At 41.7% G+C, this 27,143-nt stretch overlaps 1 protein-coding gene across 1 annotated transcript in view; it reads left to right on the top strand.

Annotated features, from left to right (window-relative positions):
- Positions 1-27,143, top strand: part of COL21A1 (collagen type XXI alpha 1 chain) — a 178,127-nt gene that overhangs the window by 13,621 nt on the left and 137,363 nt on the right. Inside the window, exon 2 of the mRNA XM_061622997.1 lies at positions 16,773-16,888. Coding sequence (XP_061478981.1) covers positions 16,801-16,888 — 88 coding nt within the window. The 5' untranslated portion in view covers positions 16,773-16,800. The remainder of the gene's footprint in view (positions 1-16,772; positions 16,889-27,143) is intronic.

Genomic DNA, 27,143 nt, shown 5'->3' with positions numbered 1-27,143 from the left:
CCTCAACATCTTATAGGTCTAACATTGGGTCTATTACAGCACATTTTCCAAGGTAGATCAGCCATTTTTTTTATCATGAAGTTCTGCATAACTACATTTAGCTTAAATTCCTTTGCACATTCTTAGTTGTAACTCTCTATGGGGCACTTATTACAAGGTGCATGATTTATAACTCCATAAATACTTGTAAATAGCAAATGACAAATATTTTAGATTCCAGTGAGATATGCACAATGAAATTCACAGTGCAGTGCTATTGTTTAGATGTAGAAGTAAGTCACATGGTCTTCATTGGGCTTACTGTCAGGATTGTGGTCTCAGTGGCCTGCATAAAGTGGCCACTGAATGTTCATTTACCTTGATTTGTAACAAGACCCGGATGTTGCCATTGATTTTATCTGAAACTGTTCACCATCAGTTTCTCGCTGACGTAGGACGATTTAGGGAGAAAGCCAAACCCAAGATCTGCTGGGATGAGCTGGGCTGGGCCTGGCAACCAAGAGGTTTTCTGAATCTTTCAAAGTTGTGCAGCGGGAAGGAAGAATTCCACCTTATGGTTTTTCTCATTACAGGGTTGCAAGAACACCTGCACTTGGCTGACTTTCTCTTCTCCTAAAGATACAGGATCAGTCTCAGGCCAGCAACCTGGCAACTCTAGTTTGGAATAGGCAGATCTCCAGATAAGTTTGCGCTCAGCCAGGGCTATGCTGGGTGAAGTCTTTCATCCCAGTTCATTCAGAGATATGCCAGCATAAGGGTTTGAGAGGCTAGGTATGCAGTATCATCCCACCTTTGCTGCCTTGGCTGATACTGTATATAGGTCCATTTCAGATATAAAAATCTTGATCTAATAAGCCATCTTCCTTCCCTCCTTCTCTCCCATGCTGCAATGTATTTTGTTAAACCAAAGTTTCTTACTACAGTACTTCCAAACTTAGAAACAGTGGTTTCATCTGAGACTGTAAACTAGGATATGAAACTATGTGAACATTCACTTTAGGCTCAATTCAGATGTAACATTAGCAGTCATTCAAACCTTGGTTTAGAGGATTGGTAATGTACTGTGGCTTCCCAGGCTCCCTCTTCCAACCTCCTCTTTTTGTGCACCAAACAAACTGTGATTAGTGCCTGCCAAGATTACACCAAACCATAGTTTGCCAGACCATTTCAAATCTTGATCAGCATTAAGCATAATTTTACCCAATTCATATGTTGCAGCAAACTATGGTTAGGGAAAACCAGAAAAGAGAGGGTGAGGGTGTGCACAGAATCTAGAATGTTTTCACCACAACCTTTTCTGGGAGTATAAATTATAACTGATTAGGGTTAATCTCCATTTTTCCTCTCTCAGTTGGTTAATGTGTAACAAATAGCAATCTGCTCAAAATAGTTAATGGAGAGATTGTAATTCCAGAATAAGCACTGTAGGAAAGTTCAAAGCATTTGGAATGTTGCAGGATTTTTTGTTCTTATACATAAATTAGTACAAGTTGGCCATATTGATTCTAATATAATTTACTCTGTAAAAATACATATACACAATGTATGACTATTGTAGTTTTAATAAGGATCTCCACCTATTTTTTCTGTCCGCATTGTTCTTAGCATTTCTAAACTAAAGCTTTTGCTGAATTTAAATGACCTTCAAAATACGTATAAAAATGCATTTGCCACCTTTTGAAATGTCAGATTTCTGGCATGAAGATCATTCTTCTCTGGTTTCTAAAACATTATGTGTTTATATTCATAAAACTATCATTCTTATACTTCAAAAAGTTTACAGATTTTCATGAAAAATCATTACATCTCTGTAGATGGACAGAAATTTGCTCAGTCTTGCCTGAGTAGATTCTTTGCATACAGTGGCAGCCTATTCAGCCCATCTGAGTATGATTGTATTTTGTGTTAGACTAGCAACTTTGCAACTGGGGAGGCCACTTACATATAGCCAAAGAAGAGGAAGTGCATCACACATACACTCCCAAACACAGACAAAACAAGACACATTTCCATAAATTTTACATATGCTTTGGACACATAATGAGAAGACATGATTCACTAGAAAAGACAATAATGCTGGGAAAAACAGAAAGGAGTAGAAAAAGAGGAAGGCCAAACAAGAGATGGATTGATTCCATAATGGAAGCCAGAGACCTGAACTTACAAGATCTGAACAGGGTGGTTTATAACAGATGCTATTGGAGGTTGCTGATTCATATGGTTGTCATAAGTTGAAATCAACTTGAAGGCACATAATAACAACAAACATAGGTATATTTCCAAATTTAGAAGTAGTTAGTATGGTTTAAATAGAAATACAATGCATCTCACCATAGTGGGGAAGGTGGTGACCTCTGTGTCTCCACAGTCTGCTGTTGAAGTGCTAACTGTTGATGGCAACCTCAAAGCTGCTGCTCTTCCCCTCTGGAGAACTCAAATGTTTGTTCTGTTTCCAAATATTTTTATTCCCTGTAATTTATTAACTTTGCTCATTGTTGAGTCTTCCAGTCTTCAAATACTCAGACACACTTACTATTCCTTATATTAGGAGCTCCTTCCCAGGAAGTATTTGCCATCTTCCTTTCTTCCACATTGCTCGACCTGGATATTACACTTAATTATGCCTTCTTAGCATCTTGGAAAGTAGCCTGTTCAAATGTTCCACTCCATGTATTCTCAGAACTCAAGGAGAGAAGAGCAGGGCCATGCACACTACCCTGACCCCAGTTGCTGGTTTCACCCAGATTTTCACATCTTGAGCAGGAAAGCTGGAAGGGGGAATCTTTGCACGTTTGGCTGAATGCATTCAGAATTCTCTGTGTGATCAGGAGCTGCAGTTGTGCAGAGTTCCCAGTCCTGTGGAGGATTCTAAGGCTGCATTCAGATGGCACTTGTTCTGTGTTCCTGACTTTTCCAAAGCTGTTAATTTTGGCATTTTATCACATGTCATAAAATCCACTTCTGGAAGTCTAGTGCAGGCTTAGTGCTCATCCCGTTTATTGTTTCCAGAAGAAATCTGTTTGCAACCCTGGAAACCAGGAATGTCACAGGAGTTTTGTGTTGTACATTTCCTGTGGTTTTCATGGCTCACTACTCATGTGGCAAAATTTTGGTTGGTATTTTGCATAAACTGTGGTGAATCATGGGGGAGCAGAAGTGCACATGCGCAGAAAGGATGGAGGAGTGGCAACACATCCAGTGATGTTTCTCCATTTGCTGGAGACTGCAGGAGGGGAGAGTGCTCTTGTTCTCAGGTCCTACTTGTGTGCTTCCTACAAGCATCTGGTTGGCCACTGTGTGAACAGGATGCTGGACTAGATGGGCCACTGGCCTGATCCAGCAGGCTCTTATGTTTATAAGATGTTTGTTGTATCACACCAAGCCCACTGGTGTGAATGAAATTTAGTGTAATATATTGATTAAAAAAGCCACATTTCCATAACACAACAGGTACTGTAGTGTAAAAGGAGCATTAGAAATTGGGACAGAAGCACTAGCCTTATGACCAGTAAAATTAACGCAGTAAACCCTGCATCGGAATGCATAAGTGTGTTCAGCCAAATGCAAGAAGATTCTTCCTTCAGACCTTTCTGCTCAGTGTGCAAATGTCTGCGGTTGCGACCAGTGGAGATGGGGATACTGGGGGCAGAGCTAGCATGCAAAGCCTCCCCCATTATTGCCAAATGCCTGATGGCTATTGTGATCCATAATGCCAGGATCTACGTGCCAGCTTTTACTCATTTTAGCAGATTGGAATGTTTACTTACATCATGTTAAGAGTATAAATCAGGGGTGGGGAATCTTCTGGGGGGTCACATAGTGGGGGGCAGGGCCAAATGCAAAAGCGAGCAGAGCAATGGATGTGACTCTTACCTTTGTGCAACAGGTTACATACCAGCCATGCAAAAGTCTGAGAGTTCTACAAACATGCCTTTCCACCCTCCTTCGAGGAAAGCAAGAGGCATTATCACAGTTGAAGAACACATTGCAGCCTACTGCCGAAATAAACACAGACACCATTCATTGGGTTAAATCATGGGCCACTTTATTAAACAGAGTCAATTATAATAAATGAACCTGCAGAGGGAAAAATCAAGTGCGGGAGAATTCTGCTGATCCAGGAGAAGCCTGCTTGCAGCTATAGGGCAACCAAACCCTGCCTGAGCCTGGGGCTGCCCTGTGCCAGGCCCCAGCTCAGGCCCCACCCTGAAGATGTGTAGGGGGTCCAACCCGCATCACTGCCCCCCGGAGCCCTGAAACTCCGAGCGGATGAGGCACGTGTTCTGCCCCCGGGCCATATAGCCCTGAGCTGCAGGCCCCCGGACCGCCAGTCACCCCCAAAGGTGCCTAAAGATGTCACCTAGCTGCCCTTTCCCTTTTAACCTTTCCCCCGCACTTCCTTGACCAGTGACCTTTAACATGTTAAGCCAAAACAGACCAATTAGCCTATTAACCCCCAAAGGCACCTGTGCTAACCCTTGACCCTCCCCTCCAGCCACAGTGTGGAGTAGGCATAAATAGTCATAAATCACACAAGTGACAAAGTGTGCTCCAACCCATGTCAGCTTTATGTCACAATAAATGTGTCAGCTTTTAAGAAGCCACATGGTTCATTGTTGTTGTTGCTGCAACATACATAGCTAAAAGCCTGTCATAAGTCTACTATATCCCCAAAAGCCTCTGTTAGTGTGGCTGAAAGTAGTTACTGCCCTTTTTAGAGAGTAAACCAACTGTGTCAGTCTAGAAGATAGTATGAGGGAGACAGGGAGCTTCATAACGTGGGGCTGAGGGTAGGGATGGAAGGATCTGCCCATTTCGGTTTTCTCCATTTCTCATTTTTTCCAATTTTAAATTTGATTCTGCACACTTCTGCAGCAATTTGCAATTTAAAAAAAAATCCTCATGAAAATTCTTTAGCATTTTAATGCAAATTTCTCCAAATAAACATGTTGCATGCAGTTTTGATTAAAGTACACATTTTTGCAAGCAATTTCTCAAGTATAATGCTTTTTTGTATGTTATTTTTACTAAGATACTCATCTTTATGTGCCCTTTCCCATAATCTATGCATTTTTGTACACACTGCTTGTCTAGAAAACTTCATTCCAAAATTCAAAGAAATGCGAATTTCAAAGGATGGCTGTGTGTTGATTTGATTGTTTCAGAAGGTGCATATTTCATAAATTCAGCTTTAAATGCAAACTGATCAAATTTCTCCCTCATCCCTAGCTGAGGGTCACTGCCAGGGAGAATTGTTAAGTGGGAAGAGATGCTTAACCCTTCTCTTATCCATTGCTTCTGTCTAGCGGCCAATACACTCCACCCAAAGTTTTTGAATCTCCCCTCCCCTAGATTCGAAACCTCAAAGTGCGACTGGAGAAGAATGACCTCGAGAGAATGAATGGGCATTGATTACTCCCTTCCACCTGCTAATTGTCGTTTGTAAGTGTGCATTCCCTTTATCTCAGCAAACATGGGTTTGGGAGTTATGCATTCACTGAGGTAATGTCTGGTTTTGCTTTGGCCCTTAGTCTTGGATCGTTGTACTCTTCATATTTCATGGCAAACACTACACTCTGGATGTGTTTTAAATAACAAAAGCAGTTGGTGATACTTTACAATTCTGTCTTTAAGTCCTCCCCCCATCCCAACACATATTAAGCATTATGTTATACTAGCCAAAAATTTATCAGATGGCAGGAATGTATATGGAAATGTGGCCTTAAAAGTGCGCAGGTGAGTTCTAGCCCCAGATTCCTCTCCTAGCTTGCTTTCTCCTTTTTTCTCCCTTAGTCCTGTTTCTCCCTCTTTCTGGTCCATGGTGCATTCAACTCTGCTGTCTCATTGTATCTTGCACTCAAGGTCCTACCTCCTTCCCTTCTTCAGTTCTCTTCATTTGTAGCCAATCCCTGTGGCCGTATTGGTGGGAAGACTCCAAAGGGTGAGAACGCGTGTGGAAATGTAGCCTAGAGAGGCAGGTAAGACTTAAACCAATGATGCATTCAGTTATTTAATTATAAGCCCTACTAATCTCCTATTTAGTGTCACTAATATACTTCAGTAAGGAAAACCATAGTAAAATTAAGGAATGCCCTGGGCTCCTTCTGGGAGGGAGGCGGGATGGAAGTTTAATAAATAATAAATAAATAAAAATTAAGATGTGGTTTATTATGAGCTCAACAAAGGTATGAATAAGGGGGAGTTTACTAAAAAGAAAAAATAGTTATGTTCAAAATGGCAGAAACTATGAACTGGAGCAGGCTGGGTATGAACGTTCAAACAGCTACTCTTTCAAAACCATCCCCTGAATTGCTGGATACTAAAGCATGTTCTCCTTATTTAGGCAATAAAACTTTGCTGTCTCTGGAGTACAGAAGCACAATACTACATGCAGCTATGTTATATTGAGTGAGACTATTGGTCCATCTAGCCTAGTATGGTCTGCTCCAGTGAGCAGCAACTCCCTAAGGTTAATCCTTCAGGTCTTCCCTAGTGATACTATCTATAATCTAGCTAAAAGCATGTACTCTGCCATTGACCTGTGGCCCTTCCTCCTCAAAACAAAATTAGTTGAGTTAAAATTTTAACGTGTATTTCAAAGGCAGTTATTTTAAAGCTTGCCTCTTCCTTAAGACAATGTGTGCAGTGTGTACCCAGTGTATCATCAGCTCTGTCGGATCAGTGCCCAATTTTTTTCCCTATTGATTAGCTTGTTTTATTTTTATTAGATTAATTTATGAAAGGAAAGTCCTGTGGAATCTCATGTCGCTGATAAAGAAAAAGAGAAACCATGTTCTTTTTTCATAGGCTGTATGAAATCATGGTTTCCAGGGAGCTGTTGACTAACAGCCAACATGAACTTGCAATCCTGGCATGTTACATCATTCATTCATCCTAAAGCATACATGGTTTTTCAGTAAATCATATGTATCAAGTCAGGGGTCTATGTTGTGGATAAGATTTCCCCGCCCCCTTAATGCCTAATTACTTATTTCCTTGCACAGTGTAATCTTAAAGTGGGTCAAATTCAACAGGCGGCATCACTTGCCAGAACAAGCTACATTTAGCAATGCAGACCTTCTGTGTTGCTTCAAAAACTGGCACGCAACAAGAACTTCCTCTGTTGTAGACAAGGAGTCTGTGGGTTCAGTGGCCTCTGCTGAAAAATAAACTCGTCTCTCCCAGTTTTTTTTAATTACTTGGTTCCACCCTTGATAACATGCTGTGAACAGTAGTTTTCTGTAGCTTTCAGTTTAAAACATCACTTCCAGCCCATCCACACTTTTTTTCCTATGCAATGGAATGGAGCTATGTATGGATAGTGATATATCCAAAATTACAATTCATGTGAGTTCCTGCATCAGATCTGAAATAACTCTATGAGTATGTTACTAACTGAAGGGCACTGGTATGAGTTCTGATGTTCCAGTATTTGTAAACTCATTGATATTTTGATTTTTGTTTGTTTCTGTGTTACCATAAATAGATGTATCCTCATGGGCTGGATGCCACAATTAGACAGTGTCCTGTGTAATTGTGTGTGTATGTGTGCGCGTGTGTGCATGCACATTCCTTATGCTGTAAATATGCATGGGTTTATGTTTTACAATTGAGGTGAATGAACTGCAACTAACATACGGTCATTCGAGATCTGGTGTTTCCTTTCATTTACTATTGCAGTCATATTTTAATAAATGTCCATGTTTAAGCCAAATGTAATGGCCTGACTGTGAAAGATGTTCATGTCACAATGCAACATGAGAAAAGTGTTAACTTACTCTTGGGATACAGGCTAATCTAAATGACCTTTAATATATTTTTGGAACACTGGAAAAAAGTTGAAATCATACTACTTTGGCTTTAAACTTGGGAAGATCAGTTAGCAAAAGGACACTAAGGAACTGAAGTACAGTACTTTTTAAAGCACTTGTGAAACAGTTGGATATAAACTTCTCAAACTGAAAGGAGTGAATTAGATAAAATGTAGAAGAGACTGGTTTGCTACATATATCAAGGATGTGGGCAATTTTGATTTCCACTATTTATAATTGGGGAGAGCTTTCTGTATTTTTTTTTGTTTCAGGGGTGTTTATGTGCTATGATGTTGGTCAGAATTACCCTAGATATTCCTGCAAGTTGCAAATAGTTCTCCTCTGTTAATACTTAAGATGTGCACCAGGATTTTGGAGGAGAGTAGTTGGATGACCTTTGTCCTATTATTCTTGGAGAAAGTTTTCTCATTAAAATTAATGCTTCAGTCATGACAATTTAGTGTAGTGATGTTGGTGAAATTTGTAATTACCTGGTCCAGTCGATGAGTTTGTTTAGCTTGTAATTCTCAGGTGTATTGACTTTCATTTCTCCAAAAGTTTTATCCACCTTAGAATGTTAAATGAGATTCTGTGCATGCATAGTTAAGTGTTCAATAGGCCAAGTGCCCAAAGATAGCTAGAAATTCTTTACTATTAAGGCCTTATATTAAATGACCTTCTTGTTGATTGCTATGAATTCCATGATCTGACAAAGCAGCCTTTAGTTTGGTGAGTATCTTCTTTATTTGGGTCAGTGAATTCTCTTGATTGCTTCTTGCTCTGCTTGTTGTCCCTTTCTACCCAAATCTAAACCCCTGTCTTGTACTTAGGTGTGTTTGTTGGGAATGGGAGTTGAATTTCCAGGTACTCCTTACCATGATTCCCAGAGAACAGTATGATAATGTGGATGTATGTAGCACCATGAGTGCATATGCCAGCATTGCAGCTAGGACTCTTAGGAAAAAAAACTTCCAAAAACATATGAGCAGAGAGAGCTCATAAATACAAGGTGAATTCAGACTTGTGGAGGGGAATGGACCTTGAACTTCCTCATGAGCCTAGCTCATTAGAAATCCAAGTTCCCCTATCGAGAGTGCACCAGGATCTTTGGCTGGAGTTACCCGCACGTCACCCCCAGAGCATGTACAAATTTACCCTTAACCCAATGACACATACACAGAAAGTAAAATAAAGAGTGGTTTTATTAAGATAAGAAACAAGGAAAAATATTGCAGTTTACAATTACAGTTAACAATTACCAGCTTTCTAGCTATTATTCATTCATTCAGCAATACTGGATAGACTAAAGCAAAGAGACTAACCCTATGAACACTTTCACATTAAGCTCACCCACACAGAAAGAAAAAGGAAAGAAAAGGCCCAGAAGTTGCATATACCTTTCCTGGAGAGTTGCTGCAAGACTAAGGCTGAGAGAGAGACTTTCGTATCTAACCCAATGAGCCAAAGCTCCGCCCTTTGTAACCAGCGCTAGATTTGAAAGTTCTTACACAAAATGCAACATCCAAAATGCAACATGAGATAGTGCTGGAAGATGTGACCCCTAGGTCAGAAGGCACTCACCGAGCTACTGGGGAAGAACAAAGGACAAGTACGAGTAGCGCTGTGACTAATGACACAGCTGGGTCAAAGCCGAAAGGAAGCCCAGAGGCTGATGTGCACAGATGCGAAAGGAGAGTCCAGAGTTGTACAACACCCACAATAGGAACGTGGAATATGAGAAGCATGAACCAGGGAAAGTTAGAAATTGTCAAGCAAGAAATGGAACGCATCAACATTACAATACTTGGTGTGAGCGAACTAAAATGGATGGGAATGGGACATTTTCAATCAGGCAACTACAAAATATTTTATGCAGGAAATGAGAAATTAAGAATAAATTGGGTTGCTTTAATAATGAGAAGTGATGTAGCAAGGGCAATTAGGAGCTACAACTCAAGGTCTGAGCGAGTGATATCAATGAGATTAAATGGGAAACCTATCTACATAACCATCATCCAAGTCTATGCTCCGACGGCAAATGCAGAAGAAGAGGAATTGGAGAGATTTTATGCAGAAGTACAGGAAGAAATTGATCACACACCAAAACAAGATGGGGTGATAATGCAAAAGTAGGGAACAGAGAAGAACTAGAAATTGTGGGGAAATGGGGCTTGAGAGATTGAAATGAAGCAGGAGAAAGACTTTTTGAATTCTGTGAAGCCAATAATTTGTTTCTTGCAAACACATTTTTTGAGCAACCAAAATGACGGCTGTACACATGGACATCAGCAAATGGTCAATATAGGAATCAAATTGATTATATAATTGATAGCAGAAGATGGAGAAGTTCCATACTTTCTGCGAAAACAAGACCAGGAGCGGACTGCGGTACAGATCATGAACTGGTCGTATTGAAAATCAGAGTAAAGCTAAAGAAGACCAACAAAGCAATCATAATGCCAAAATACAATTTAAATAACATTCCAGAAGCATATAAAGATCAAATAAGGAACAGGTTTGAGGCTTTAAACATAGTTGACAGAGAACCAGAAGAACTATGGAATGAAGTCAGAGACGTTATCAGGAAAGAATGCAAAAAGACAATACGTTTAGTTAAAAAGAGAGAAAGACCTCAATGGATGACTGAAGAAACTCTTAAAATGGTTAAAGAGAGAAGGAAAGCAAAAGCAAAAGGAGATAGAAACACAGTCAGAACCCTAAATGCAACAATACAGCAACTAGTACATAGGGACAAAGAGAACTATTACAATAGTTACTGTATAGAAATAGAAGAGGACAACAAAAAGGGTAGAACAAGAGCCCTGTTCCAAAAGATTAGAGAAATGAAAGGGAAATGTAAACCAAGAGTAGGGATGTTGAATAATCAACAGCGGAACACACTGACTGACCAAGATGAAATAAAAGGAAGATGGAAGGAATACACTGAAGAACTCTATCAAAGAGATTCCAAGACGACAGATTCATCTACAGAGGAACCGTATGATGAAGAATCAGAAATCGTAGAATGCGAGGTAAAAGCTGCTCTTAAAATACTTGGAAGAAACAAATCACCAGGAATAGGTGGCATACCAATAGAGTTGCTACAAGCTACTGAGACTGAATCTGTCCAAATTTTGACAAAAATCTGTCAAGAAATATGGAAAACTAAACAATGGCCCACACACTGGAAGCATTCCATATACATCCCAATTCCAAAGAAAGGGGATCCCAGGGAATGCAGTAATTATCGAACTATTGCCTTAATATCCCATGCAAGTAAAGTAATGCTCAAGATTCTACAACAAAGGCTGTTACCATATATGGAGCGAGAATCCCGTTCCGCGCCCGGTACTTCCGGGCAAAGGTGCGTGTTTGCGGCCACAGCCAAAGCCCAGGACGCCATTGGGTGGGCGTGTGTGCACGCGGCGCGCCATCGTGACACACAGGAAGGAGGCGGGGCGGCTAAAGGCCATTTAAGGCCACTCCACCAGCCTCCCACCCTCCTTTGAATTTTGGCGGCTGAGGCTTTGTGGCGGCGGCTGCTGCGTGGCGCGGGGAGCCTCCCGGCGCGGGCGAGGCACGGGAGGCCTTCCGGCCGCGGCAGGGCCTTTGGTGCGCCGACCTTGCAGGGGCAGCGGCGGCGGCGGGACGCGGGGGGCCTTCTGGCCGTGGCGAGGCACGGGAGGCCTTCTGGCCACGGCGAGGCCTTCGATGGGCCGGCCTTGCGGCTGCGACGAGACACGTGAGGACTTCTGGCGGCGGCGAGGCGCGGGAGGACTTTCAGCCGCGGCGAGGTGGTGTAAGGAAGATTTATGGTTGCATTCCTAAGCACACTTAGAGAATAAATAAGGCTGTTACAATATATGGAGCGAGAAATGCCAGGTGTCCAAGCTGGATTTAGAAAGGGAAGAGGCACCAGAGATCATATCGCAAACATACGTTGGATAATGGAATGGAGCAAGGAATTTCAGAAGAAAATCACCCTGTGCTTTATAGATTATAGCAAAGCCTTTGACTGTGTAGATCATGAAAAACTATGGAATGCTTTAAAAGAAATGGGGTGCCACAGCATCTGATTGTCCTGATGCGCAACCTATACTGTGGACAAGAGGCTACTGTAAGGACAGAATATGGAGAAACCGATTGGTTCCCCATCTGAAAGGGTGTGAGACGGGTGTATTTTATCACCCTATTTATTTAATCTATACGCAGAACGTATCATACGGAAAGCAGGATTGGGCCAAGATGAGGGAGGTGTGAAAATTGGAGGGAGAAATATCAATAATTTAAGATATGCAGATGATACCATACTACTAGCAGAAACCCGTAATGATTTGAAACGAATGCTGATGAAAGTTAAAGAGGAAAGCACAAAAGCAGGACTACAACTGAACATCAAAGAGACTAAAGTAATGACAAGAGAAGATTTATGTAACTTTAAAGTTGACAATGAGAACATTGAACTTGTCAAGGATTATCAATACCTTGGCACAGTCATTAACCAAGATGGAGACAATAGTCAAGAAATCAGAAGAAGGCTAGGACTGGGGAGGGCAGCTGTGAGAGAACTAGAAAAGGTCCTCAAATGCAAAGATGTATCACTGAACACTAAAGTCAGGATCATTCAGGCCATGGTATTCCCGATCTCTATGTATGGATGTGAAAGTTGGACAGTGAAAAAAGCAGATAAGAGAAAGATTAACTGATTTGAAATGTGGTGTTGGAGGAGAGCTTTGCGCATACCATGGACTGCGAAAAAGACAAATAATTGGGTGTTAGAACAAATTAAATCAGAACTGTCACTAGAAGCTAAAATGATGAAACTGAGGTTATCATACTTTGGACACATCATGAGAAGACATGATTCATTAGAAAAGATAATAATGCTGGGAAAAACAGAAGGGAGTAGAAAAAGAGGAAGGCCAAACAAGAGATATATTGATTCTATAAAGGAAGACACAGACCTGAACTTACAAGATGTGAACAGGGTGATTCATGACAGATGCTCTTGGAGGTCACTGATTCATAGGGTCGCCATAAGTCGCCATAATTTAGGATTAAAAGTACGCATTCCAAATGATCAATGTACAACTTCTGTGGTAACCCAAGATATGCTGAGAGATGCTTTATCTAGAATTCTTTTACTTTTAAATGGGCTAGATTTTCATGTCAGAGATGTCTTGTCTTGGAATTCATTTTAACTGGAGAATTTTACTTGCATTAAGAGGTCATCCACCTTCATTTGGAATGTTGTTAAATGTATGAATAATTACTGTTTTTGATTCCTCCATACTGTGATTTTAATTTGCTCTAGGATAGTATTACTACTAGTGGAGTGGAAAGTATGCTCCTGTAATAACAAATGCAAAGAGAAGGTTTCTTCAATAATGCCCTCCCTCTCCCCACCCCCCAGTTAATATTACTATATAGTTATTGGAGATAATTTTCCTATGCATTTGTGCTGGCTTATCTGTCTGCAAAACCTGCGTAATGATATTATGATGCAGTTGTCACATGCTTTGCTGGGTTGTGCTGCTGTAGCCCTTAGTGGATCCCATTCTACACACTTGCATGTTTACTTGGAACAATCCTTTTGAGCTCACCAAATTAACTGTGCTTAGGATTGTAACCTTAGATCAGCCTTTCCCAACCAGTGTGCCTCCAGATGTTGTTGGACCACAACTCCCATCAGCCTCAGCCAGCATTGCCAATGGTCAGGAAAGATGGGAATTGTAGTCCAGTAACATCTGGAGGCACACTGGTTGGGAAAGGCTGCCTTAGATGGTCTAAACCAGTCTCCCACAAACTGATGCCCTCCAGATGTTTTGGACTACAACTCCCATCGGCCCTAGCCAGTGTGGCCAACAGTCAGGGATGATGGTAGCTGTAGTCCAGAACACCTGGAGGACATCGTGGTTGGGGAAGAGTGGTCTAAACTATAGTGGCATTGTTTTTTATTGAAACACTGGCACTGGGCAAGGTAGTATTTACTCCTTTCTCCTGTGCTGCTTTCCCTTTCTAAATGCCCTCCCCCAAGTGCTATTTTTCCCACTAGATAAAAATAATATTAGTACCTCTCACAAGCCTGTATTACTCCCCAGTGTGGTAATAGCAGCTCAAGGAGCAGGGAATGCATTTAGATGATGAACATGGCAAGGAGGGAGGAAGATATTATAACCCACTTCCCCACTATCTGTTGATGACCAGCACCTGATGTGGAGGCTAGAGCTAGAGACGGAGTCAAGAGCTGTGGCAGAAGCTAAGCCAGGAAGATTTCTGAGACTAAGGAGCTAAAAAGGGAGCTATTAACCCAACTAAGGTCCAGAGGAGATTGAGAGACTGATATAGACAGATCCTCCTCTACCTGGTTCTCTCTTGGGTCATTGTTTGAAGTGTGGCTCTTTTCCCTTCCTCCTGAGAATACCTTGGCAAGAGTGGCAGAGAACTGAATACTCCTCTGGCAGCTCTGGGCTTCCCATTGGATCCACTGTCACCTTTGCTCCTGAAGCCCAGAGAACGATGGGGCAGAATCAGGGATCAAGGCAGGGTGTGGGATTGGGTCAGAAGGGTTGAGATGAGGGAAGTAGGCAACACTGAGATGGGCCTTTTCATGCTGCCTTTGAACTACTGTGGGTTGCTCTTGGTCTATGGATGGAGTGGTGTTCTCTGCAGGCCCCCTATGATCTGGGTCAGGCTGGATCCTGACGGTATCATTGGTCCACTTAAAACCAGAGCTTTCCTGCCATGTTACTTTAAACCATGATTATTAAGCCGAGAATGAACATCATGTTCTAATGCTCCTCCCACCATTTCTCCCATTTTCCCCACACGCTGGCTTCAGCACTTCTGTTGTCTTTTGTATGACTCACATCTGAACCTAAAAACAGTGGTTAAGGGCACAATGCAGACTTCCCAGTGCTACGGGTGCCGTGTCAGGGAGCAGGATGATGGGCCTGATCCCTGCTCCAGCTCCAGGCTGGCATAGCGATCGGGTCGAGATCTGGCCCAATGCTAGCTGCCAATGGCTGTGAGACTTCTTTGGGATACAGACGATCCCAGGCTGGCTCAGCCCCATCCCTCCCTTGGAACACCCCATTTTAGGCTTTGTGCTGGACTCCACCAGCCGGTCTTCCATCCACTTGCACAATCAACAGCCAGTGGAAAGTCAGCTTGGCCAGCAGAGCCAAGCAGAGGGACACCTCCACTCAATCCACATACCCCCTTAACTGTAAGCGGGAATTGGATTGCTCTGTACATTTTGACTTACTAACCAGGATGAGGAATCAGCACCACATTGAGATTAAGTCACAGTTTCCTGGTTTGGATGTACAGTAATGGGAAACTTTATATAACTCATACTAGGTGGGCCAAAACCGGTACATAAATGGAAGGGTGAACGCACAAGGATGGTGCTCATTCTTGGCTTAATAAACCAAGGTTTCTCAAGTGGAGATTTTTATGTCTCAACTGGCCCCAATTATGCACGCTGAACACAATCCATTTGGCGCATTGTGCAATTTCTTTATTTACTTTATTTAAAATATTTCTTAACTGTCCTTCATCAAGAGATTCCACAGAAGTGTACAAAAGTGTGAGATTCATGCACACAACATCTACATTCAATTTAAAACTAACAAATAAGCATAACAAAATACACCAAGACCAGACAAAAAAACCACCCAAACTGCTAAATACAAAATAAAACACAGTTGCCAAAATTGTCTTCTATCTTAAATGCCTGGGCAAATAGGAAGGTCCTCATGTGAAAAAAAAAACTTGTAATGTTGGTGTTCAGTGAGCCTCCCTGGGGTGCCAGCACAGAAAAGGCCATCTCCTTTGTAGAAGCATAGCAAAGAGGACACTTGGAGCAGGACCTTAACCATTAAGTATATTTGCATCTTATATTTTTCTTCCTGATGCTCTATAAAACTTTATTTTGTTCACTGTTGTAATAAAATTCTGGCACCTGTACTGGTGTTTGTGAAGCCAAGGGCTTGTCACTGTTAAGAAAGTTTATTCTCCTTATTCTGACTGGTAATGTAAGCTAACACAGTTGCTCAGCTGGATGGGTGTATATATCTAATGGCAAATCAGTGGCATTCTTTTCATTGTACTTCCTTGGCTGCAAAGGAAATGATTATTCATTTCCATATACCTGCACTCCTGGGGATGTTTGTATATGCCAGACTAAAACCTGGCATGGTTCTTGAAGAAGGTTCTCAGATTTTATGTAGCTCTTTGAGAAGTTTCATAACAGGGCACTGGCATGCTACTAATGTACCAGGCTCTGTATGGACAGTGATGCCTTTACAGAATGCTCAGTAAGAATTGATCTTAGAGCTGTGTTTCTAAAGCACACATTTTCAGAAGAAAGAGGAACCATAGGCTTACAGGTCCTTGCAAGCAGCTAGGCCACTGTTCTATGCAGCTGGACCATGTGGTCTCTGGATGCTGTGTATTCCTGAGGACTTTGCCAGGGCTTGAGGACTCAGTAGGGAGCATCAGTACAATACCCTGGAAGTGTTGTAGATTGAACCTGTTCTTATTGTGGTGAAGTCTGGATGGTTATACCATCAGTGGCATAGAAACTATGAATATGATGGATGGGGAACCTGTGGTCCTCCAGATGTTGTTGGATTGCGGCTCACATCATCCTTGACTATTAGCCATGCTGGCTGGTGCTGATGAGAGCTGGAGCCCAATAACATCTGGTGGGCCAGAAGTTCTCCATCCCTGATGTAGGCTTTAGTTTCTTACATAACGTTGATCCCTTAGAAATATTAAAGCATTTTAGTTCTATTCATTTAGTCTTATCTTGCTCAGCATCAGTAATGTCATGAAATGCACTCAGTAGGACTAGTTAGACTAGACTGTGTAGAAAGCCATAATAGTTTAGATATGTTGCATCTATGTTTTAATGCAATTGTATTGAAATAACTGTCTTTTTCTACTTCATTTTAGGGTTTGAAGTGCTGGAAATACTGTATACATGGCAAAGAACACAAATTTTCTTCAGGCATTTTTAATGTTCTTACTGCATGATTACATATCAGCTGAAGATGGTGATGTAAGATCAAGTAAGAATTAACTTTATTTGCTAACCATGGCTATTTAATGAAATGTAGAGGCTTTCTAAAAGTCGATTCTCCCTCCTCCTTGATGCTCTTTCTTCCTACAATAACATGTAAGCAATTTTGCATTGCAATGGTTTAATTTGAAATATTTATATAAATTTGGTAATTCCTTTCGTCATGGATGTACATATCTTATAAATGTACCATATGTAAGCTACGTAGCATGACTTTCCAAAAGTCACAAATTCAAACTGGCCTGAGGAAAATCTTCTTAATCCACTTCTGCAGGAAGGGAATGCTGGTTGTGTAGAGCTTGGAGCAGAGGACTTGATGAATTTACATTAATTCCCTAGTTTTTCTGGCCCCAAAACAAACTTACACGCTTTCCTTGTGTCTGTAGCACTATTCCATCTTGGGTCCTTTTCACACTTGGCCCAGTTGAGTCATCACATTCCTTGTTCAACACACCACCATCAATTGGATTGGGAATATACCATGTGCCAGGGTACTTGCTCTCCCTCCTTTCGTTTCCACCTTCCCTCATGTGCCTGGCTTAATCCAAGCCTTCCTGGTTTGTTAAACCACAGGTTGCTGTAACATCTGATCCAGAAGATTGGTTTGAGTGCTTCAAAAAAGCCAGGTTGAAATTCATGGCTTGATCCCAGTTTGCGATCCTGTTTTGGAGGGAGCATTCAGACTAGTTTCCTGGATTGAACATCGTGACAAACTGAAGTTTAACAAACCATGAAATTTTATGGATGTGTGAAGGGAGAAGGAAAGGAGATGGACTATTTGGGCATATGGCACATTTTCAGTACAACAAATCATGTTTTGTTGGATCAAACAAATGGGACCTGGAACAAAAATCTATTTGATGTTGCAACAATCATTCATTTATTCTTCCATGATAGTTCATGATAGTTCATGATAGTGACAGCCAGTGTGGCATAGTTGTTAGAGTGTCAGACTGGAATGTGGGAGACCATGATTCAAACCTGCACACAGCCATGAGTCTCACTGGGTGACCTTAGGACAGTCACTGGCTCTCAGTCTACCCTATCTCACACGGTTGCTGTGAGGATAAAATGGGGAGGGCGAGAACCATGTATATCCATTCCCCCTCAGTTTTGCGTATTTCTTCCTAGTCACCTAGCATACTGTGGCAACTGAGCATGCCCAATCTTCACTGGGTTGATTTTTTTTTGCCCTGTTTGTTTTTTCACTTTAAAGAATTTTTTTACTTCTGCAACTCTCAAGCATGATACTTCCTTCTTGTGCTTAGGTGTTTTGGCTACATAAGGATAGGCCCTTGGAGAATGATTTTACTGTTAGTACATATATTAGTATACTATAGTTGATACAGGAGCACTGATCAGAGATCTGGAATTGGCTGTGGATGAGTGTATGCTTTGCGGCAAATCCAAGTTTTCCTGCTGTATAATGTGTGAACCGCCTTTTTTTTTTTAGCTGCCCTCAGTTAACTCTTAAATCACCTCAGAGAAAATTATATTGAATAATGCTGTGAAGAATCAATGTGGCAGGCTTGAGGTTATTTAACAGTACCTTGAAGCTAAGCTCTGTTTTATACATTATAACTGGTTAAAGCCAGCAATAAAAATTGTGGAATTAAGGTTCACTAGTGAGTTATTTTTGATGGAGAAGGCAGCAATCCAATGCACACTTTCCTGGGAGTAAGTGCTACAGTCCAGTAGATGTCTACTCAAACATAAGCTCCATTGGGTTCAATGGGAATTACTCTCAGGTAAGTGTGTATTGGATTGCAGCCTTAGTCTGTATTTGCCTACTGAACTGAAAGTAGGATGATTATTTTTTAAAGTCATTCAACAGATTTAGACCTCACATGAGTGATTGATTTTTAAAAAGTATAGGTCAACCCTTTAATATTAATATTTCATTTCTAGGTTAGCTTGCAAGTAAAAAATGATAAAATGCATACCATCAGAATAAAATCAAAAGAATAGCAGATAAAAGTAACATAAAAATGGCAAAAATAAAAAGGCTTAGAAAAATAAAGAGGACTTTGCTTGGCACCAAAAAGACATAAATGGTGATACAGCTACTCACTGAGGATGGAAAAATGATAACAGATGACAAGGAAAAGGCAGAAGTGTTCAATTCAGCCTTCTCTCAAAAGAGGGTCTATGACCCTCCTGGCAAATGTGAAGTTGAAGGGGCAGGATTGCAACTTGGTCAAGGAATACTTAATCACTTTGAACGAGTTCAAATCTGCAGGGCCCGACGAACTGCATCCTAGAGTATTGAAGGAACTGGCTGAAGAACTCCTGGAATCACTGTCTGTTATCTTTGCAAAATGCTGAAGGATGGATGAAGTGCCGGATGACTAGAGGAGGGCTAATGTTGTCCCTATCTTCAAAAAAGGCAAAAAGGAGGAAACGGGGAACTACAGACCAGTCAGCCTAACATCAATCCCTGGCAAAATTCTGGAGCAGATTATAAAGCAGTCAATCTGCAAGCACCCTGAAAAAATGCATGATTAAAAGAAGCCAACATGGATTTATCAAGAACAAATCCGGCCAGACTAATCTTATCTCATTTTTTGATTGGGTAACCTCCCTGGTGGACTGTGGGAATGCTGTGAACATAATATATCTCGACTTCAGCAAAGCTTTTGACAAAGTGCCCCATGTTATTCTGATTAGCAAGCTAGCTAAATGTGGGCTGGATGGAACAACTATCAGGTCCACAGTTGGCTACATAATCATACTCAAAGAGTGCTTATAAATGTTTCCTTCTCAAACTGCGGGAAGGTAACTAGCGGGATACCGCAGGGCTCGGTCTTGGGCCCAGTGCTCTTCAACATTGTTATTAATCTTGGATGAGGATATGCAGGCAATGCTTATCAAATTTGCAGATGATAAAAAATTGAAAGGGATAGCTAATACCTTGGAAGACAGAAACAAAATTAAAAGGGATCGTAATAGGCTGGAGCATTGGGCTGAAAACAACAGAATGAAATTTAACAGGGATAAGTGCAAAGTTCTACCCCTAGGAAAAAGAAACCAAATGCACAGTTATAAGATGGGAAATACTTGGCTCAGCAATACTACATGCGAGAAGGATCTTGGGATTATTGTTGATCACAAGCTGAATGTGAGCCAACAGTGTGATGTGGCTGCAAAAAAGGCAAATGGTATTTTAGGCTGTTTTAATGGAAGTATAGTTTCCAAATCACATAAAGTATTGGTTTCCCTCTATTGTGCATTGGTTAGGCCTCATCTTGATTGCTGTGTCCAGTTCTGGACACTGCACTTTGATAAGAATGCAGAGAAACTGGAATGGGTTGAGGAGGGCAACGGGAATGGTCAGGGGACTGGAAACAAAGCCCTATGAAGAGAGACTGCAAGAACTGGGCATGTTTAGCTTGGAGAAGAGAAGACTAAGAGGAGATAAGATAGCAGTTTTCAAGTACTTGGAAGGTTGCCACACAGAGAAGGGCCAGGATCTCCTCTTGATTGTCCCAGAGTGCAGGACACGGAATAATGGACTCAAGTTTGCAGGAAGCCAGATTTTGACTGAACATCAGGAAAACTTCCTAACTGTTAAGTGGTATGACAGTGGAACCAATTACCTAGGGAAGTGGTGGGCTCTCCAACTTTGGAGGCATTCAAGAGGCAGCTGGATAGCCACCTGTTGGGTCTGCTTTAATTTGGATTCCTGCATTGAGCAGGGGGTTGGACTCGATGGTCTTATAGGCCTCTTCCAACTTTATGATTCTATGGTGCAACCACCTATAAGCCCTTTTTTCACATTGCAACCTGACTCACCTTGTACGGGAAGGGGTGCCTGGAGGAGATTGTTCCAAAAATGACTTTAGTGCAGGGCTAGCCAAGTCCAGATGTTTTGGACTACGGCTTCCATCAACTGCAGCCAGCATGGCCAACGGTCAGTGATGATGGGTGTTGTAGTCCAACAGCATCTGGAAGACACCATGTTGGCTACCCCTGTTTTTTTATATGGTCAGATTCACGCTGAAAAAGTCAGTCCTTAAGAGTAACCAGGCCCCAAGTTGTATCGGGCTTTAAAGCAATTGCCAGCACTTGAATTGGCCTTGAATATGGAAAGGGGAACAAGTAGAGCTGTTTAAATATTGGTGAGATATATTCCTGATTTTTCCCCAAAATAGATTTTCATTTTTTTATGTATCAGATAGTAATGTCTCTCGTAGCAAAGACATTTTCACATCCAAAGGTATTTCCCATCTATGTGCTGAGTATGTCCCTCTCGTGTAGAGTAATACCTCAGCTAACAGATCTTCCAGGAAAGAAGCTCCTTTTAACAAAGTCTTTTTTGGATGCCGGGGGGTGCACACTCTGGCATAGTCAGAATGTGGCTCCTTGTCTACTGGATTGTGGCTGCTACAGGCAGTTCTCTCATCTGCTCAAGTGCTGGAGAGGATGGTAGAGAGAAAGAGAGAGGGAAGGAGGGAGAGACCAAGCACAGGGTGGTGGTGGGGGTGGCTGCCTCTTGCCTGCCTGCTCAAGGGTATGGAGAGGAGAACTGTGATCCAAGCTTTAGATTGCTATAGCAAGCTGCTACATGATAGAAGAAAAAAGGCAAAGCCGGCATCCCTGGATGCATTTTGGAAGAAGCCTTCAAGTGGTCTGTAGGCAAGGCTTACCTGACCTGGTTGTTTCATTTCAGACATGCGTTTTGAATACGCTGAAATATGTTGAACTACTCTTCTTTTTTGTGGTGTAGGAACCTATCCCTGTTCTTTCCACGTTATTCCTACCTCTGGTACCAAAGTTTCTCTTAAAGAAGTAATGTCCAGGAACACATGTACTTCGTGAACTGAGGTATTACTATACATCAAGAGCTGCTGGATGGTAGCCCATATGCAACTATTTTATTTATTTATTTATTTTATTAAGCTTATATACCGCCCGACTAGCAACAGCTCTCTGGGCGGTGAACATTAAAAATACAATAAAAATAACACAATACAATATGTCACAATACAAAACTGTACAAAAAACTGTACAGTCTAAAATCAAAATATAATAATTTAGAATTAACAGGAATTAAAATGCCTCAGAGAAGAGAAAGGTTTTAACCTGGCGCTGAAAAGATGATAGTGTCGGCGCCAGGCGCACCTCCTCGGAAAGACCTTTCCATAGTTCGGGGGCCACCACTGAGAAGGCCCTAGATCTTGTCACCACTCTCCGGGCTTCCCTATGAGTTGGAACCCGGAGGAGGGCCTTCGTAGTAGACCGTAGTGTACGGGCCGGTTCATATTGGGAGAGGCATTCCAACAGATATCGTGGTCCCGCGCTGTATAAGGCTTTATAGGTAAGTACCAACACTTTGAATCTGGCCCGGAAGCATATTGGAAGCCAGTGCAAACGGGCTAGCACAGGTGTTATATGCTCAGACCGCTTAGTTCTTGTTAGCAGTCTGGCCGCCGCATTTTGCACTAGCTGTAGCTAACTAAGTGGATTGTTTTAAATAAAAAAGATTTAAACCACTTATTAAAAAAACCAAAGGGGGGAATACATTAAATCGTTTGATTGAAATCTAGTCTCCCATTCTGAAACTCATTTAATTTCTGAACAGCCTGAAAACTGTCAAGGGCCAGGAGTCAGACTCCTCTTCTTCAGGTGACAGAGTTTAGGACTCTGAACCAGAAGTGCTGCTACCAGATGAGTCTGCAGGGCCAGCACCTCTCCAGCCTGAGGATGTGGCACTGCCATCCTCAGACAAAGGGGACTCCTTTGCAGAAGCCCTAGTGAGACCAGACTCTCTGTCTCAGTAGGAGACTACTGGAAAGAGCAAGGTCCCTTTTATTAAGGCAGTACCTTCCAGTGCAGGCAGAGGTAACAATTAGGATGCAGCTGCTGCTTCTGCAATATAGAGCCCAGTCTCTGTTTCTTGCTGAAGCAACATCACAGCTTTGTGTTCCTAGGACACACCTCCAGTCTTGGTGTTGCTTTACCACATAGCAGGAGAGCACCAAGTCCCTTATCATGGAGCCCATGGGCAGTATAGAATTATAGCAGCTTAGGGATAAGAGATAAATTTCTGTTCGACTCTTACGGTACCTCTGAAAAGTTACTAACCAAAATCACTTCCTTGAAAGCAGCTAACTTTCCCTATGGTTCTCTTTTACATAAAAAGCAGCCTTTAACTCACTGGCTTGATTCAGACGCCATAATAAATAAATAAATACATACATACCAAACCATGGTTGGGTTCTCTGTGGACAAGCCTCAGCCTCACACGCTTCTTCCTCTTCTCTTTGCACTGCAATTTCCCTCAATCCAACTGGTCTCAAACCATTGTTCATTGTTACACAAGAACTGAACAAGCTATAGCTTCACAACCATAGTCTGTCTGGCTCATATATAACAACAAATTATAGTTTGCCAACAAAGAAGAAGAGGAGGGAAACACAGCATGCTACATGAGGTAAGTATCTGGCAAACCCAAGGCACATTTGCATGACCTTGATGCAATTTTAAGGAATTACTAGACACAGACATGTCATTTCCTTTTAAATGAGGTTATTTTTCAAAACACACATCCTGTAACTGAATTTGTTTAACAAAAATAATCAAAAATATGATTTTGTATCATTTTCTGTTCCCTGATATACAAGCGAATGTTTCTTTCAATAAGTTAGCATTCTTCTAATACTAGAATTTGTTCTGTGTTATTGAGTCATCTGAAAATTAATTATTTAATTTTATTTAAATATTGATTCTCCTAAAACTGCTGCGAGAAAGAAGAAAAACAGGAAAACCATATATGTATCAGGCAATGTCTTTTGACTTACTCAGGGTAAGCAACCATTGTATTTTGGGGGTGCTAAATCCAAAAATGACATTAGTTTTGCCGAATTGGCTCTAGTTTTTGAGATAATGGATACCCCTCAAATGACGATTGTACAACCTGTAGTTGCTGACATGTGCAGCAGGGTTTGGTCTGTCTTTTTACTCTTGAACATTGTTTTGCAAGTTTATCCATTGCATATAATATCATATTGATACTTTTTTCTTTTTTTTTGAAGAGGAATATGAGTTCGTCACGAAGAGGCTGCTTAAACAGTCCTAATGCATTCTGCTACATTTGTGGCGAACAGGGCCGGTTCCAAAGGGCGGCCAGGTTGGGCACTGGCCTGAGGGCCCTGCAGCTCTAGGAGCCCCTGGGGGTCCCTCTGCTCCCCTTCTACGATCCCGCAGATCGCAAGACGAGCTTCCGAACCGCCCACCATCCCCCGCCATCCCCAGCGCTTCACCTACCTTTCTCTGCTGTTCGCGCAGGGTTGCCATCAATAAAGATGGCGGCCGAGGTTTCCGTAAGGGACTTAAGCCTCTGCCGCCATCTTGGTTGATGGCAGCAATGCGCACGCTGCATGCCATCAACCAAGATGGCGGCAAAGGCTTCAGTCCCTTACGGAAACCTCGGCCGCCATCTTTATTGATGGTAACTCTGCTCGAACAGCAGAGAAAGGTAGGTGAAGCGCTGGGGATGGCGGGGGATGGCAGGCGGTTCGGAAGCTCGTCTTGTGATCCGCGGGATCGTGGAAGGGGAGCAGAGGGGCCCGGGGCAGGCTAATGCCCAAGGGCCCCCGCATTCCTGGAGCTGGCCCTGGTGGCGAATACACTCTGCAAAAACAAAGAAAAAACATCTCTGACTTTGTAAAACAAGCATATCTTGCTTATTTTGGAGTGAAGCTTGGAGATCAAGATAAGTCTTGGGCTCCCCATAAGGTTTGCAAAACCTGTGTAGAGTGCCTACAACAGTGGAAAAATGGAGAAAGGAAACGTTTAAACTTTGGTGTGCCTATGGTGTGGAGAGAGCCGCAAAACCATCCTGATGATTGTTATTTTTGTGTTGTGAATGTGAAAGGCTTCAATTGCTACAAGAAACGTAAGTGGGAGTATCCTTATTTGGACTCAGCAAGGCGACCTGTGCCACACAGCGAAGACGTTCCCATACCAGTGTTTACCTCACTGCCTGACCTTCCATTGTCAGATGTTGAAGAAATGCTGGACGTGGAGTGTAGCACAGGTGGTAGCCCTGGAAGTGGATATGAAGAAAGCTTTTCAACACCTGAGCAGTTCTCCCAAAAAGAACTCAATGATCTGATATGAGACCTCAGTCTGTCAAAGCAAGCATCTGAACTTTTAGCATCCAGGCTAATGGAAAAGAACTGTCTACAGCTGGAAGCTAACATAACAACTTATCGGACAAGAGAGGAGGGACTTCTTCCATACTTCAGCCAAGATGAAGAACTTGTATACTGCAATAACATTCCTGGACTTCTTCTCCAAATGGAACTACCGGAATGTCGACTAGAAGATTGGCGGCTTTTTATAGACAGCTCCACCAGAAGCTTGAAATGTGTTTTATTGCACAATGGTAACCGCTATGCATCTCTTCCAATTGCTCACTCAATAAAACTTAAAGAAGAATATGAAAATATCAAAATGGTCTTGCAGAAGCTCTGCTATCGTGAGCACCAGTGGTCTATTTGTGTTGATCTAAAGATGGTGAACTTCTTGCTTGGGCAGCAAAGTGGATACACGAAGTACCCTTGTTTCATCTGCTTGTGGGATAGTAGGGCAAAGCGAGATCATTGGGAAAAAGTGACATGGCCTTCAAGGGAACACATGACTGTAGGTGCAGCGAACATCATTAACAAGCTATTGGTTGTCAGAGAAAAAATCATTCTCCCACCACTCCATATCAAGCTTGGACTGATGAAGCAATTTGTTAAGGCCTTGGACAAAGATGGTGATTGCTTCAAATACATTTGTAGATCATTCCTTGGACTGACTATGGAAAAAGTAAAAGCAGGAATCTTTGATGGTCCTAAAATTCGTAAACTCATCAATGATTTGAATTTCACTAAATTTATGAATGATGTTGAAGCTTCTGCCTGGTGCAGTTATATCTCAGTTGTCAAGAACTTGGGTAACCACAAAACAGACAATTATGAGGAATTGGTGCAAAACATGCTCGCTAACTTTAAACATTTGGGTACTAATATGAGCATAAAGGTACACTATCTCCATAGCCACTTAGACAGATTTCCGGATAATCTTGGTGATTTTAGTGAGGAACAAGGGGCGAGGTTCCATCAGGATATAAAGGTGATGGAGGAAAGGTATCAAGGCAGATGGGACAGACACATGATGGCAGACTACTGCTGGAGCCTCCAACGTGATTGTCCTGATGCCCCACATAAAAGAAAATCGTACACACAGCGTTTTTCTATGCATTAATTGTGATTATCTGAATCAGCTTACGTTGTTTTAATGTTATTGTACTGAATACAACGCCATTAGGTATTTCATGTGTTTACTTTTGTATGATTTGAGACAGTTTCCATGTCATTTGTGGGTAGGCTATCCCTGACCATTAAATTTTTTGAATTTGTTATGTTTTTCAATGGGGGCATCCATTATCTCAAAAATTAGAGCCAATCTAGCAAAACCGATGCCATATTCGGAATCAGCAACACAAAGTTACCCTAAAACCAATCAAACATCATTGGCAATAAAATTAGTGTTGACCAGTGTAATGAATGTAGGCACAGGAAAGCTATTTAAGGATGTGTGTTAATCTGTTTCACTTTGGTTAGATACTCTGTGGTTAGACACAACCAAATGTGGTTAGGTGTGACCATTTACTGATGGTGTTTGAAAGGATGTGGTTTCTCTCCAGTGAATTATTATAACCACAAACCACTCTGCAGGGTTTTGAATGGTTTAAAGCATGCCTTGCGTACTATGGGGAAATGATGAGTACTGTTATATATTTTTTCTCACTCGGATGACTAACACATCTGTTTGAAAGTTCTCATTTCTTGGTGTAATATCCAATTAATATAAACCACATCAGAAAATTGTAAATGTATGCAACTGACAATATCCCAACAAATAAAAACAACAAAGATCTGGTAAAATAAACCCCTGAGGTCTGGCCCTTGAGCACAGACAATACCTATAGACACAGAAAATTACAGGTAATTCCACAGTCCACTTTTTACCTTTTTCCTCTTCCTTTGTGATACTTGCTGAGGCCAAATCCTATGGAAAATCATCAAATAGACATGGGAATACATTAGGTCAATTGGTATGTTGCTGAAAGACTCAAAATAGGCAGGTGATAAGATCACCCATAGGAGGTACAGCTCCAATCCAGAAAAATATAGTTTCAGCTGGATTTAAGGAAAACTAAGTCATGAAAAATGTGTCCTGTCAATTTCAGT

This window comes from Rhineura floridana, chromosome 4 (genome assembly GCF_030035675.1).
Source record: "Rhineura floridana isolate rRhiFlo1 chromosome 4, rRhiFlo1.hap2, whole genome shotgun sequence".
In the NCBI taxonomy this organism is placed as follows: Eukaryota; Metazoa; Chordata; class Lepidosauria; order Squamata; family Rhineuridae; genus Rhineura; species Rhineura floridana.
The sequence above is the reverse complement of the archived record's forward strand: the minus strand, read 5'-3'. Positions and strand labels throughout refer to the sequence as shown.